This window comes from Oncorhynchus gorbuscha, linkage group LG13 (genome assembly GCF_021184085.1).
Source record: "Oncorhynchus gorbuscha isolate QuinsamMale2020 ecotype Even-year linkage group LG13, OgorEven_v1.0, whole genome shotgun sequence".
Taxonomy (NCBI): Eukaryota; Metazoa; Chordata; class Actinopteri; order Salmoniformes; family Salmonidae; genus Oncorhynchus; species Oncorhynchus gorbuscha.
In genome coordinates, this window is record NC_060185.1 from 59,019,545 (window position 1) to 59,036,187 (window position 16,643).

General features: G+C 45.3%; 1 protein-coding gene across 2 annotated transcripts in view; it reads left to right on the forward strand.

Moving 5' to 3' along the window:
* Positions 1 to 14,969, forward strand: part of LOC123993206 (fibroblast growth factor receptor-like 1) — a 97,875-nt gene extending 82,906 nt beyond the window's left edge. For both annotated transcript variants that reach the window (XM_046295092.1, XM_046295093.1), the window contains exons 4-7: positions 11,784 to 11,876; positions 11,987 to 12,265; positions 12,418 to 12,771; positions 12,858 to 14,969. In XM_046295092.1, coding sequence (XP_046151048.1) covers positions 11,784 to 11,876; positions 11,987 to 12,265; positions 12,418 to 12,771; positions 12,858 to 13,261 — 1,130 coding nt within the window. In that variant the 3' untranslated portion in view covers positions 13,262 to 14,969. The remainder of the gene's footprint in view (positions 1 to 11,783; positions 11,877 to 11,986; positions 12,266 to 12,417; positions 12,772 to 12,857) is intronic.
* The last annotated feature ends 1,674 nt before the right edge of the window (positions 14,970 to 16,643 follow it).

Below are 16,643 nucleotides of genomic sequence, written 5' to 3' on the forward strand. Positions count from 1 at the left end.
TTAGCAAAGTATGTAATAGTCATAAGCAAATTTTCTCTGTCAGTATCAAGAACAAAGTCCTGCTGGGCATTAAGAAGATAGATACACGGGGTCATATCAAACTGTACCTCTAGTATTTTCTGTGCAGCAGTATGTACAGATTGCCAGAATCTGGCAATCTCCCTACAGCTCCAAAATACATGCATATAGGTTCCACATTCAGAGGTACATCTTTTACAGTTAGGAGACATATCTGTTTTCATTCTATGGAGTCTCAAAGGAGTATAATAAAATTTGTACAAAAATTTGTAATTAGATTCTTTCATTTTTACACTGGTAGAGGAGCAGTATACCCTGTCGCAAACCTCCGCCCATAACTCATCACTAATAGTCAGACCAAGGTCCTTTTCTATTGCTTGTTTTAAAAATGGCAATGTTTTCGAGATTATTTCATTTTTAAGTAACCGAAAGTGAGAGGTTGTAATCTGAATGAATGGGAAAAGGCCATTTTTTAACCCTGGGTGAACCATTCTTACTAATCTACTAGAGAACCAGTTCGGATTTAAGTATATATTTTTGTATGATTGAAGCCTTTAGTGAGAGTTCCAATGCTTTAATATTTAATCATTTCTGCCCTCCAAATTCATATTCATCATAAAAACAGGCTCATTTAATTTTGTTTGCCTTGCCTTTCCAAATAAAGTGGAATATTTTTTGCTCATATAATTTTTTTAAAACAAGTCGTTAAGTGTAGGCGGGGCCATGAGTAAATAAACAGGGATATGACAAAATAATGAATCATGGTGATTTTTCCACAAATAGATCGGTGTTGTCCTTTCCATGGTAGAACAATCTTATTTTATTTGGCTAACTTTATATTAAAATGTATTGTAGTGAGATCATTTCTTTCTTTCAGAATATGAATGCCGAGTATGTCCACTTCACCGTCGGACCATTTAATTGATAAATGGTGCACGATAATGTAAAAATTACTTCTTATTTTTTTAGATCCAGTACGATACGTAATATGGTGCACTTATCATTGTGCGACCATAAATATGCTCTCTGTACCAAAGACACTCTTACACTCTTATGTTTTCATTTAATGTTAGTGAGAACAGCTCAGAACAGATGCTGTCCAGATCCATAATAATTCTACTTACAAGTGTAGCGTTTCAGCTTAAAGTCAACATTACTCCAATATAACCCCTCACTTTGAGACCCCTGTCCCACAATCTCTAACCAGTGGGCTTTAAGCCTCCCCCACACACCCCAGGCCCTGGGTGGCTAGCTAGGCCCTCCATGACCCAACAGAATCCTGCCAGCCTCTGCTTCTCTACTGTCAGATCCAAGGGTTTGATCCAAGGGTTTAATTAAACTGGAAGGATGCAAATTAGCCACCTTGACAAGGGTCGCCACATTAAAGCAGCTTTCATCCAGATTTTCATGGTGGTTGACTCACTGGGGGCCTGGGCTGGGACCTTAACAGGCAGGATGCACCGGGGCTCGCCCCTTCTCCCCCTCCATGCCACCTCGCCCCTCAGCCAGGCACAACAGAGAAGAAAAGAAAAGGCACATTAGGTGGGTAATTTCCTATGGAGTCGCCATGCGCCTACTGCTGCAAAATGCTTATAGCTCTATAAAAGATACCAGGAGACTTCTAATTAGCCTTTCCTCTCATGCTGTGTGGAGGGACGCTGACGACGCTTTCTAATTTGCCTGACTGCCGTCCTGCATGCCTCTCTAACTCTCTGGTTTCAATTGACGTGAGCCAGACCAGACACTCAATCAGATGAGTCCTGCTGGATATAGGTATCGGCACCTAAATACTGTATGTCAATTTCACGTTGAAAGAAACATGGCTCAATGAGATTTGTAATTGAGTCTTGATAATTGATGAACTTGAGAGTATTCAGACCCCTTACCTTTTCCACCTTTTGTTACGGTAAAGCCTTTTTCTAAAATGGATTCAATTGTTGTTGTTTTCTCCTCTAAAGTCTACGCAGAATACCCCATAAATGATAAAAGCAGAAACAGGTTTTTAGAAATGTTTGCCCATTTATAAAAAATGTAAATGTGGAATATTCAGACCCTTTACTCAGTACTTTGTCGAAGCACCTTTAATTACAGCCTCGAGTCTTCTTGGGTATGACGCTACAAGCTTGGCACACCTGTATTTGGGGAATTTCTCCCATTCTTCTCTGCAGATCCTCTCAAGCTCTGTCAGGTTGGATGGGGAGCGTCACTGTACAGCTATTTTCAGGTCTCTCTAGAGATGTTCGATCGGATTCAAGTCCGGGCTCTGGGTGGGCCACTAAAGGACATTCAGAGACTTGTCCCAAAGCAACTCCGGCGTTGTCTTGGCCATGTGCTTAGGGTCGTTGTCCTGTTGGAAGTTGAACCTTCACCCCAGTCTGAGGTCCTGAGTGCTATAAAGCAGGGAGGATCTCATCAAGGATCTCTCTGTACTTTGCTCCGTACATCTTTCCCTCGATCCTGACGAGTCTCCCAGTCCCTGCTTCTGAAAAACATCACCACAGCATGATGCTGCCACCACCATGAGGATGGTAAGGATGGTGCCAGGTTTCCTCCACACGTTACGCTTGGCATTCAGGCAAAAGAGTTCAATCTTGGTTTCATCAGACCAGAGAATCTTGTTTGTCATGGTCTGAGAGTCTTTAGATGCCTTTTGGTAAACTTCAAGCAGGCTGTCATGTGCTTTTTTACTGCGGAGTGGCTTTTATCTGGCCACTCCACCATAAAGGCCTGGTTGGTGGAGTGCTGCAGAGAGGGTTGTCCTTCTGGAAGGTTCTCCCATCTCCACAGAGGAACTCTAGAGCTCTGTCAGAGTGACCATCGGGTTCTTGGTCACCTCCCTGACCAAGGCCCTTCTTGTCATGCAGGTGAAAGAGGACCCAAAAGCGACTTAACAGAAACAGAGTTTATTTAAGTCCAAACAGGGAATAACAGAAATCCTCTAGACTTGTAGAGGGGAAATAACTGGAGAAGCGGCCACAGACTGCAGGTCGCTTCGGGTAGGCGCAGGCCGTAGTCGACAGAGACACCTGCTCACACGCAGCATCTGATGAAGGCAAAAAAACACGACAGGACAGGGCGATACACAATCACAGCAAAAACACGACAGGACAGGGCGAAACGCAATCACAGCATGGTGAATACAATACAAGGAACCGACGGGACAGGAACGGATCACAAAGGAATAAATAGGGACTCTAATCAGGGGAAAGGATCGGGAACAGGTGTGGGAAGACTAAATGATGATTAGGGGAATAGGAACAGCTGGGAGCAGGAACGGAACGATAGAGAGAAGAGAGAGCGAGAGAGTGAGAGAGGGAGGGGGAGAGAGAGGGATAGAAGGAGGGAAAGAACCAAATAAGACCAGCAGAGGGAAATGAATAGCATGGGGAGCACAGGGACAAGACATGATAATAAATGACAAACATGACAGTACCCCCCCACTCACCGAGCGCCTCCTGGCGCACTCGAGGAGGAATCCTGGCGGCAACGGAGGAAATCATAGATCAAACGGTCCAGCACGTCCCGAGAAAGAACCCAACTCCTCTCCTCAGGACCGTAACGAAAAACGATAAAAAGGGAAACTAGGGTACTACTCTAAAAAAAAAATGAGAACTAGGGACAGACTGAGACACAGCAAGGGCAGGGACAAGAACAGGAGAGAAGCGATGGCAGGGAACAGACTGAGACCCAGCAAGACCAGGAGCAGAAGCAGAAAAAAAATTACCAGACTTCTTCTGCGCGCAGTCTGAACACGCAGCCACGAAACGGCGCGTGTCACGCTCCTGAGTCGGCCACCAAAAGCGCTGGCGAATAGACGTAAGAGTGCCTCGAACACCGGGATGACCAGCTAACTTGGCAGAGTGAGCCCACTGAAGAACAGCCAGACGAGTGGAAACAGGAACGAAAAGGAGGTTACTAGGACAAGCGCGCGGCGACGCAGTGTGCGTGAGTGCTTGCTTAACCTGTCTTTCAATTCCCCAGACTGTCAACCCGACAACACGCCCATAAGGAAGAATCCCCTCGAGATCAGTAGAAGCCTCAGAAGAACTAAACAGACGGGATAAGGCATCAGGCTTGGTGTTCTTGCTACCCGGACGGTAAGAAATCACAAACTCGAAACGAGCGAAAAACAACGCCCAACGAGCTTGACGGGCATTAAGTCGTTTGGCAGAACGGATGTACTCAAGGTTCTTATGGTCTGTCCAAACGACAAAAGAACGGTCGCCCCTCCAACCACTGTCGCCATTCGCCTAGGGCTAAGCGGATGGCGAGCAGTTCACGGTTACCCACATCATAGTTGCGCTCAGATGGCGACAGGCGATGAGAAAAATAAGCGCAAGGATGAACCTTATCGTCAGACTGGAAGCGCTGGGATAGAATGGCTCCCACGCCTACCTCTGAAGCGTCAACCTCGACAATGAATTGTCTAGTGACGTCAGGAGTAACGAGGATAGGAGCGGACGTAAACGTTCTTTTAGAAGATCAAAAGCTCCCTGGGCGGAACCGGACCACTTAAAACACGTCTTGACAGAAGTAAGAGCTGTGAGAGGGGCAGCAACTTGACCGAAATTACGAATGAAACGCCGATAGAAATTAGCGAAACCTAAAAAAGCGCTGCAACTCGACACGTGACCTTGGAACGGGCCAATCACTGACAGCTTGGACCTTAGCGGAATCCATCTGAATGCCTTCAGCGGAAATAACGGAACCGAGAAAAGTAACGGAGGAGACATGAAAAGAGCACTTCTCAGCCTTTACGTAGAGACAATTCTCTAAAAGGCGCTGTAGAACACGTCGAACGTGCTGAACATGAATCTCGAGTGACGGAGAAAAAATCAGGATATCGTCAAGATAGACAAAAACAAAAATGTTCAGCATGTCTCTCAGAACATCATTAACTAATGCCTGAAAAACAGCTGGCGCATTGGCGAGACCGAACGGCAGAACCCGGTACTCAAAATGCCCTAACGGAGTGTTAAACGCCGTTTTCCACTCGTCCCCCTCTCTGATGCGCACGAGATGGTAAGCGTTACGAAGGTCCAACTTAGTGAAGCACCTGGCTCCCTGCAGAATCTCGAAGGCTGATGACATAAGGGGAAGCGGATAACGATTCTTAACCGTTATGTCATTCAGCCCTCGATAATCCACGCAGGGGCGCAGAGTACCGTCCTTCTTCTTAACAAAAAAGAACCCCGCCCCGGCCGGAGAAGAAGAAGGCACTATGGTACCGGCGTCAAGAGACACAGACAAATAATCCTCGAGAGCCTTACGTTCGGGAGCCGACAGAGAGTATAGTCTACCTCGAGGAGGAGTGGTCCCCGGAAGGAGATCAATACTACAATCATACGACCGGTGAGGAGGAAGGGAGTTGGCTCGGGACCGACTGAAGACTGTGCGCAGATCATGATATTCCTCCGGCACTCCTGTCAAATCGCCAGGTTCCTCCTGAGAAGTAGGGACAGAAGAAACGGGAGGGATGGCAGACATTAAACACTTCACATGACAAGAAACGTTCCAGGATAGGATAGAATTACTAGACCAATTAATAGAAGGATTATGACATACTAGCCAGGGATGACCCAAAACAACAGGTGTAAACGGTGAACGGAAAATCAAAAAAGAAATAGTCTCACTGTGGTTACCAGATACTGTGAGGGTTAAAGGTAGTGTCTCAAATTTGATACTGGGAAGATGACTACCATCTAAGGCAAACATGGGCGTAGGCTTGTCTAACGGTCTGAAAGGAATGTTATGTTTCCGAACCCATGCTTCGTCCATGAAACAACCCTCAGCCCCAGAGTCAATCAAGGCACTGCATGTAGCACCGAACCGGTCCAGCGTAGATGGACCGACATAGTAGTACAAGATCTAGATGAAGAGACCTGAGTAGTAGCGCTCACCAGTAGCCCTCCGCTTACTGATGGGCTCTGGCCTCTTACTGGACATGAATTAACAAAATGTCCAGCAACTCCGCAATAGAGGCACAGGCGGTTGGTGATCCTCCGTTCCCTCTCCTTAGTCGAGATGCGAATCCCTCCCAGCTGCATGGGCTCAGTCTCAAAGCCAGAGGAGGGAGATGGTTGTGATGCGGAGCAGGGAAACACCGTTGATGCGAGCTCTCTTCCACGAGCCCGGTGACGAAGATCTACCCGTCGTTCTATGCGGATGGCGAGAGCAATCAAAGAGTCCACATCTGAAGGAACCTCCCGGGAGAGAATCTCATCCTTAACCACTGCGTGGAGTCCCTCCAGAAAACGAGCGAGCAGCGCCGGCTCGTTCCACTCACTAGAGGCAGCAAGAGTGCGAAACTCAATGGAATAATCCGTTATGGACCGTTCACCTTGGCATAATGAAGCCAGGGCCCTAGAAGCCTCCCTACCAAAAACTGAACGGTCAAAAACCCGAATCATCTCCTCTTTAAAGTTCTGGAACTTGTTAGAGCAATCAGCCCTTGCCTCCCAGATAGCTGTGCCCCATTCTCGAGCCCGGCCAGTAAGGAGTGAAATGACGTAAGCAACCCGAGCTCTCTCTCTAGAGTATGTGTTGGGTTGGAGAGAGAACACAATCTCACACTGCGTGAGAAAGGAGCGGCACTCAGTGGGCTGCCCGGAGTAGCAAGGTGGGTTATTAACCCTAGGTTCTGGAGACTCGGCAGGCCAGGAAGTAACAGGTGGCACGAGACGTAGACTCTGGAACTGTCCAGAGAGGTCGGAAACCTGAGCGGCCAGGTTCTCCACGGCATGGCGAGCAGCAGACAATTGTGGTCCTTCTGTAGCTCAGTTGGTAGAGCATGGCGCTTGTAACGCCAGGGTAGTGGGTTCGATCCCCGGGACCACCCATACGTAGAATGTATGCACACATGACTGTAAGTCGCTTTGGATAAAAGCGTCTGCTAAATGGCATATATTACAATATATATTACAATATTACAATTCCTGCTCGTGTCTGCCGAGCATAGCTCCTTTGGATCTTGACGGCAGTGTAACGAGCGTCTGAAGTCGCTGGGTCCATTCCTTGGTCGGTTCCTTCTGTCATGCAGGTGAAAGAGGACCCAAAAGCGACTTAACAGAAACAGAGTTTATTTAAGTCCAAACAGGGAATAACAGAAATCCTCTAGACTTGTAGAGGGGAAATAACTGGAGAAGCGGCCACAGACTGCAGGTCGCTTTTCGGGTAGGCGCAGGCCGTAGTCGACAGAGACACCTGCTCACACGCAGCATCTGATGAAGGCAAAAAAACACGACAGGACAGGGCGATACACAATCACAGCAAAAACACGACAGGACAGGGCGAAACGCAATCACAGCATGGTGAATACAATACAAGGAACCGACGGGACAGGAACGGATCACAAAGGAATAAATAGGGACTCTAATCAGGGGAAAGGATCGGGAACAGGTGTGGGAAGACTAAATGATGATTAGGGGAATAGGAACAGCTGGGAGCAGGAACGGAACGATAGAGAGAAGAGAGAGCGAGAGAGTGAGAGAGGGAGGGGGAGAGAGAGGGATAGAAGGAGGGAAAGAACCAAATAAGACCAGCAGAGGGAAACGAATAGCATGGGGAGCACAGGGACAAGACATGATGACAAACATGACACTTCTCCCCCAATTGCTCAGTTTGGGCAGGTGACCAGCTCTAGGAAGAGTCTTGGTGGTTCCAAACTTCTTCCATTTAAGAATGATGGAGTCCACTGTGTTTTTGAGGACCTTCAATGCTTTGATACACTTCCCTAGATCTGTGCCTCAACACAATCCTGTGTTGGAGCTCTACGGACAATTCCATCAACCTCATCAAATTTCAATCAGATTTATTTATAAAGCCCTTCTTATATCAGCTGATGTCACAAAGTGCTGTACAGAAACCCAGCCTAAAATCCCAAACAGCAAGCAATGCAGGTGTAGAAGTACGATGGCTAGGAGAGGAACCAGGTTATGAGGGGTTGCAGGTCCTCTAATGGCTGTGCCGGGTGAAGATTATAACAGAACATGGTCAGATGTTCAAATGTTCATAGATGACCAGCAGGGTCAAATAATAATAATAATCACAGTGGTTGTAGAGGGCTATGGAACCATGCTGGTCATTTATGAACATTTGAACATCTTGGCCATGTTCTGTTATAATATAAATAAATTTGATTTGATTAGAGGATGCAACAGGTCAGCACATCAGGAGTAAATGTCAGTTGGCTTTTCATAGCCGATCATTCAGAGTATCTCTACCGCTCCTGCTGTCTCTCTAGAGAGTTGAAAACAGCAGGTCTGGGACACGCCCGGTGAATAGGTCAGGGTTCCATAGCCGCAGGCAGAACTGTTGAAACTGGAGCAGCAGCACGACCAGGTGGACTGAGGACAACAAGCAGTCAGTTATTCCTGAGGCATGGTCCTAGGCCTCAGGTCCTCCGAGAGAGAGAAAGAAATAAAGAAAGAAAGAAAGAAAGAAAGAAAGAAAGAAAGAAAGAAAGAGAGAGAGAGAGAGAGAGAGAGAGAGAGAGAGAGAGAGAGAGAGAGAGAGAGAGAGAGAGAGAGAGAGAGAGAGAGAGGATTAGTGAGAGCATAATTAAATTCACACAGGACACCGGATAAGACAGGTGAAATACCCAGATATAACAGACTGACCCAACCTCATGGCTTGGTATTTGTCCTGACATGTGCCGTCAACTGTGGGACCTTATGTAGACAGGTGTGTGCCTTTTCAAATCATGTCCAATCAATTGAATTTACCACAGGTGGACTTCAATCAAGTTGTAGTAACATCTCAAGGATGACCACGGGCAACAGGATGCACTTGAGCTCAATTTTGAGTCTCATAGCAAAGGGTCTGAATACTTTTGTAAATAAGGTATGTTTTTTTATGTTTAATTCATTTTCTCTTCATATTAACATTATTGTTCTGGTAATAGTTCACTACCACCATGGTGTATGGAATGGAACTGCCACTTAATACTCTATTCTTTCAATTTCTAAGATAAATTGAACGACTAACTGTTCCGTTTATCTTCAAATGTCAGCTGTCCCGTCACTAATGAAAATCACTGTGAAACCATGTTTGTTTTGCATTCGATATGGGCCCATGTTCAGATGGAGAGAGCTTCATGAGACACAGTGGCACGTATGTTTGAACACGGGTACCCGGTAGGAATGAAGAATGGGCCTTTTTGAGGGGTGACCCTTTAAAGTTCTCCCAGTAGGAAAGAATAATATGGGACCTTATAAACACTCCTTCCACATGAGGAGCTTCAGGGACTGGGACTGGGGCTGCCCTCCTTCGCCCTCTCTCTCACCCAGACCCGCCGTTTCCACCTCCACCCTCCCTCACTGCCCCTCTGTGTGTTTCTGTGGGCCTGGATTGGAGCAGAGGAAAAGGGGTCCCCTGTCCTTCAGCCTAGCGCTACACCAGTCCAGCACCACTTTCCTTTCCACTGCTCCACTACACACAGGAGCCAGAGCTGGCACAGTCTGCCCAGCCGTAAGGTAAAGCCGTGCTTTACCCTCAGTCATCACATCAGGCCATTCCACTGACCGCTGCCTGAAAGTATAACGTACTTTCTTGAACTGGATAATCTTTATCAACCAGTCACTTTTCCAACCAATAATTTAAACCGGTCACAGATTCCATCATGTGTATTTAATGTATAAATAGAGTATCCGAAAAATGTCATATCCAATACATAGGAAATGGTCCAATGTTCTCCTAATAATGCTGCATAAGGGAAAACCTCTATTCTGTCCCTCTGCACCTGTTTCAAGAGAACATCAGCACACAGAGAGTAAAGGAATGAGCCCTAGCTAAGACCTCTTTCAACAAGATAATGCCCCCCTAATTCCACCTCGGTGTTGCTGAATAGCCACCTCTCCCGTGCCAGTGGAACCGTTGCTACACCCAGGCTTACTCTCACAGAACCCTGGGCCAATAGCAACAATGGGGGCTAGCAAAAAAACACTTGGTGCTGGCTTTGGGCTCTCCTGACTCTCCTGTACCTCACTACGCAGTGTTAAGCAGGGTGTGGCCCTCTGGCTGTCGTATGGCCCCCTGGACCAAAACACAGGGATTAAATCAGGACAAAGAACAGTATCCACACACACACAAGCGCACTCACACATGACTTTGACCCGTCATACCTGGTGACCTTAGGTTCCATCAGGCAACAGTGATGTTGGCATAAGACACGGCTAGGCAGAGCAGACATTGTGGACAATCAGCTTAGTACACAGACCAGAGAATCTTGTTTCTTACGGTCTGCGAGTCATTTAGGTGCCTTTTGGCAAACTCCAAGTGGTCTGTCGTGTGCCTTTTACTGAGGAGTGGCTTCCGTCTGGCCACTCTATCATAAAGGCCTGATTGGTTGAGTGCTGCAGGGATGATTGTCCTTCTGGAAGGTTCTCTCATCTCCACAGAGGAACTCTAGAATTCAAAGCACACTTAACCAGCATGACTACCACAGGATTCTGCAGAGATACGCAATCCCATCTGGTTTGCACTTAGTGGTACTATCATATGTTTTTCAACAGGACAATGACCCAAAACCACCTCCTGGCTGTGCAAGGGATATTTGACCAAGAAGGAGAGTGATTGAGTGCTGCATCAGATGACCTGGCCTCCACAATCACCTGATCTCAACCTAATTGAGATGGTTTGGGATGAGTTGGACCGCAGAGTGAAGGAAAAGCAGCCAACAAGGGCTCAGCATATGTGGGAACTCCTTCAAGACTTGGGAAAGCATTCCAGGTGAAGCTGGTTGAAAGAATGCCAAGAGTATGCAAAGCTGTCATCAAGGGAGGCTACTTTGAAGAACACTTTTTTGGTTACTACATGATTCCATATGTGTTATTTCATAGTTTTGATATCTTCACTATTATTCTACAATGTAGAAAAGAGTAAAAATAAAGAAAAACCCTTGAATGAGTATGTGTCCAAAATTTTGACTGGTACTATGTGTGTGTGTGTGTGTGTGTGCGTGTGTGTGTGTGCATGCGTGCGTGCGTGAGCTCAGTCAGCAGTGGAATCAGGGTTAGAATAGGTTCTCTGTGCATTCCTGTGGGTCGGGCCCAAACAAAGCAGCACTTTCTTTCAGCCCTGTCCGTCTGCCTGTTTGCCTGCCTGTCTGACTGCCTGCTGACCTGCCTGCACAGTTTAGGTTAAAGGCAGCTAATTGGTTTCCAGCTCAGGGTTAAGTCAACACGCCATCTTGTTTAAAACAGTGTGGAAACTTGAGAGAAGCAACAATAATATGGCACTGTTTGCTCACCCCTGCCTCACAGAGCCAGTTAGAATAATACCAGCGCTTTGCCTGCTTATCGTTCCCATAGAGTTGTAAAACTTCATACGCTCTGAAAGCCAAACACGCAGTCATTTTACACACCTCACAGTCCACTGATCTCCAAGCAGAATCATTCATCCTGCGTCACACAGAGGGGTCCTTGTTGGAGCTCAAAGCAAGGCAAATACATCCCTAGACCCCCGTGCCATTTACATGACGCCATTTTCAGACATTAAGACTTGGGTTTTGGGTGAAATACCTCACATCACTGAAACGATAACTGACCGCTAGATTTATGTGGCAATATCTAAACGATACGTTGTGGTAATGGCAGGGGGTAGGATAACTCCCTTTTCTTTAACCCATTGGTTTTATATTGCCTTACTTTGCTCTGTAGCGTGAGAGTACATAATCTTTCTGCAATATTCCGTTTTTTTGAAAGACTACCTGTGTGTGTGTGAGTGACAGAGGCTAACCCTCAGTCAATGACTTTTGTGTTTTTCAGATGACACTGCAGCGACCCAGACTGACGCTCCACCTGCCGTATTGGAACCCAACGCTGAGCTCACCCAGCCTGACCCTACAGGAGAGCCCTGGGGTGAGCAGCACACTGCTTCACTTCACTACATTATAATACTCCTACACGTTGTCATCTAAATGCTATTGACATCTGTGTTACCTAACCTCCATGATGTATTATCTCTGCAGTAAAGCCTCGGTTCAGCCAGCCCACTAAGATGCGAAGGCGGGTGCTGTACAAGCCGGTGGGCAGCTCGGTGAGGCTCAAGTGCCAGGCCACGGGCAGCCCTCCCCCTGTCTTTACCTGGTGGAAAGACCAGACCCCTCTGCCACCCCCACGCCAGGGCAAGCGCCCGCAGTGGACCCTCACCCTGAAGAACCTGCAGCCCCAGGACAGTGCCAAGTACACTTGCCACGTCTCTAACCCAGCAGGTCACATCAATGCCACCTACAAGCTGGATGTCATCGGTAACACCACCGACACCACAACAAATAATTTCCCGTTTCCTCCATCACACTCCAATTTCATTTATACCCAGACCTCCCATATATTGCCAAATTAATTATGTTATTGTCATTATGATTCACATGCTTATAAACTCCTGTCCTTCTCCCTACAGAGCGCTCGCATTGCAAGCCTGTTCTGACCGGCACACACCCAGTCAACACCACCGTGGAGTATGGTGGCACCGCCTCCTTCCAGTGTAAGGTTCACAGTGACGTTAAGCCCGTGGTCCAGTGGCTGAAGAGGGTGGACCCAGGCACACAGGACCGCTACAACTCCACCCTGGAGGTCGGCGGGCAGCATTTTGTGGTTCTGCCCACAGGGGATGTGTGGTCCCGGCCTGACGGCTCCTACCTCAACAAGTTGGCTATTGTCAAGGCCCGCGATGAGGATGCTGGCATGTACATCTGCCTGGGAGCCAACACTATGGGCTACAGCTTTCGCAGTGCTTACCTTACTGTACTGCCAGGTGAGTACAGCCATTCACTGGATGGGATGGAGGCTTACATCTGTAGAGCTGTCTCTCATATCACTGTGATTTGTCTCTCTGTCCAGACCCTCAGGTGGAGAACACAGTGACGCCTCCCCACCTGAGCTCCGGCCTGCCCTGGCCTCTGATCATCGGCATCCCTGCAGCAGCCCTCCTCATCGTAGGCACTATCGTACTCTGGCTGTGCCACAGCCGTCGGCTCCACAACACCCTGGCTCCCCGGCACATACCTGTAGTCCACAGAGACCACCACATCTCGGACAAAGAGCACAGCACCACCACCCCCTGTAGTGCCCTGACTAGCCCTGACTACCCCAGCCAGAGACTGGTGGGCCTGGGAACCCCTGGCCTCAGTGGGCCCCCTAAGATCTACTCCAAGGTTTACACAGACATGCACATGCACACACACACACACGCCCATGTGGATGGTAAGGTCCATCAACACCAGCACTTCCACTACCAGTGCTAACCAGCCCCTTCTCATCCCACCCCATACCTATGGCCTTGTCTCCTAGCCACTGCTGCTATTCTGACCCAACAATGGACTATGAGCAAGGGACAATGAGCCGGGTAGATGGAACCAAGAAAAGGCTTGTAGTTCATATGAACTTACACCTCCCATGATAAGCAGTGTTAACACACCATTCGGTGGCAGAAGCCCTACCAGGTTGGATCCTGGGATAAGCATGGACAAATGTTACTAAGCTGCCAGCTAATACTGCTTCATTGAGATGTCTCAGGGCAGGGAAACCCTCCCATGTTTGCTATTGAGTAATTTATGTTTTTTTATATCAGACAACTAAGATTAAACGCAAATTGTATTTTAAAGGATAGAAAGGAATAGACAAATGATAGAATGTCTGTATAAACAACAAAATGCAGGGCACTCAATTTAAAACATAAATATTTAGATGTGTGTTTGGATGCATGTAGCCCTGGAGAAATCACTCATTAGTTAATGGGAGAAGTGTCAGGGTTAGGTTCAATTTAGGTAAGGGACATCCAATTTACACAAATTAGTGTTTCTAATAGAATTGACCCCAACCCTATGCAAAAAAATAATTAACACTCATCTAAACATGTACCTGTGTCCAAACTTTCAAAGCATAAAGTAATATGAGGAACTTTTAAGCTTGTCTAAATTGGAAAATTCAAGATTTATAAGCTTTTAAAAAAATTGAAAATGTAACTGTGACCAATCAAAATCTAGCCAAGATGTTTACAATGTGTTCCGAGCTTTTATATTCTCCTAATAGAAACACAAACTGTGGTGTCCTCTGTTTTGAAATAGGTGGTATAATTTTTTTAAAGAGGTTTTGTAATGTGTGTGTTTCATGTAGGAAAGTACAACTCATCAGGGAAATTAGATGGATGGATGAATGGATGAGGTGAAAAAAAGTATTTTTTTTATTCAGATATTGTATAATATGTATCCAACTGTGTCTGAAAAATGCAGTAATACTATTATTTACTCTGTACAGTGTGTCAGATGCCAAGTTCTTTTGCAGCGCTATAGATGTGTATATTACTTACAATTCTTGTGAGGTATATTGTTGTATAAGGTAGGACAAGTATTGTACTGTACCTTTTGTCTAATGGTTTAAAAACTCACAAAAAAGCAATTTAGCTGTGTTTTTATCTTATTGTTCTATATTTATTTGTAACCTACATTATTCTTCTGTAGCTCAGTTGGTAGAACATGACACTTGTAACGTCAATGGGTTTGATTCTCGGGACTACCCATATGTAAAAATGTATGCACGCATGACTGTAAGTTGCTTTGGATAAAAGTGTCTTCTAAATGGCTTATATTCTTATTCCAGATTGGATTGACCTATGGGTAATTTAGACAAAAACATGACAAGTGTTGATTGTATTGTTAAGTTGAATTACAGATTCTACTGGCCTATAGTTGTCTCATATTTTATTAAGAACCTGACCATATCTTTATATATTTCACTTTTTTATTTGTTGAAAAACATGGCAACCATTATTACAAAGATAATTTAACAAAGAGTCATTCACCCTACTCTCAAGTAGTCAGAAATCGAGTACCCAAATTGTCACGTTAATCTTGTGCAATTACTCTGAAACATTGCATGATGCAAACTCACTCTGGTGCTCATGTAAATTTAGTACTGTACAATAATATTTTTGTAATAAAAATGGTTTCTATACTTTTTGTGTAGTGTTTGCAAAATCTATTTTGATGAGGACGTTTACATATGAAATGTGTTTTTATAAAAATATAAAAAAACAGAGTGCCATTCTGGTCCATGTTGACTTGCTACTTTACACTCCCCAGAAAGGCCTCCATCCACTGTTAGTTTAACATCCGCTGGAATGCTCTGGGAAAATCAAGTTGTGCGTTCAACACCAGGCAAGGAAATAAATATTCCTAATAGGATTTGATAGCTATTAATATGAGAGTAGGGTTACACAGACACAGTGCACAGGGCTACTTCCCCCGTTTCTCGCTGGAAGACAGTAACTGGAACTCATCACTGGAACAACAGATATTTGTGAAACCCAGTGTTGGAAAAGTACTCAATTGTCATACTTGAGTAAAAGTATAGAAAATGACTCAAGTTAAAGTGAAAGTATCAAAAGAAAATGTAATTGCTAAAATATACTTAAGTATCAAAAGTAAAAGTATAAATCATTTCAAATTCCTTATTAAAAGCAAACCAGACTGCACAAACATATTCTTAAAAATGTATATATTACAGCTGCCAGGAGCAACACTCAAGAAATAATTTACAAATGAAGCATTTGTGTTTCGTTAGTCAGCCAGATCAGAAACAGTAGGGATGACCAGGGATGTTCTCTTGATATGTGCGAGGGAGTAAAAATTACATTATTTTCTTTAGGAATGTAGTGAAGTAATAGTAAAAGTTGTTAAAAATATAAATAGTGATGTAATGTACAGATACCCCCAAAAACAACTTAGGTAGTAATTTAAAGTATTTTTACACCACTGGTCAAACCCAGTTACCTGATGTCACTTCCTTCCACTATATTTTTTATAATTTAGCAGACACTCTAATCCAGCGAGATTGAAAGGAACATTTAGGGTTAAGTGCCGTGTTTAAGGGAACAGGAACATCATTTTTTTAAATAGTCATCTTGGGGATTTAAACTAGCAACCATTTGGTTACCTGTCCAATGCACTTAACCGCTAGGCTACCTGCCCAATTAGTTTGTTGGTTGTATTTTTTTCTCTCTCTGACATAACGAAATAGTCACAAAACATTATTTTAGTGAATTAACATATTAGGATTACCAATTCAATCAACGTATCTATCTATATAGCTACAATGAAAAGGCCAGGGAGTTTGGCTGTTTCACACCATGCATAAAATCCTCAAATTGTGTTGTTTTTTCCCGCCATCTAGTGGTATACTAGCGCCATAGATTGAACAGAAAAACATCCAACATTTAAAATGTACATGATGATACATGTACATTCCCTGATATGATTGCAGTGTAATGAATGCACGAGTTCTAATCTAAAGTGTCATAACGTGATATGCTGTGTTGTTTTTACACTATTACACAGTTTTACTGCGAAGCAATGCAACCTCCGCAAAGTGCCTTTGTAACCCCCGCAAAGTGCCTTTGTAACCCCCGCAATGACTCCTCCCTGGAGATGAGCGTGAGGTAAGAAGCGTCATGTGACACACGAGCAGAAGTTGCCGCGCGGTGAAACACCGCTTCCCATTCATTTCAATGGAAGGAAAGCAGTGAGAAGCGCTGAGGGCGGGGGGACATTTGGGCCGTGCGGATGTGGCATGGGAGGCGGTGACAATGATACACTTTTCCCAACTTTATGCAGCGACCGCTGGGGGATG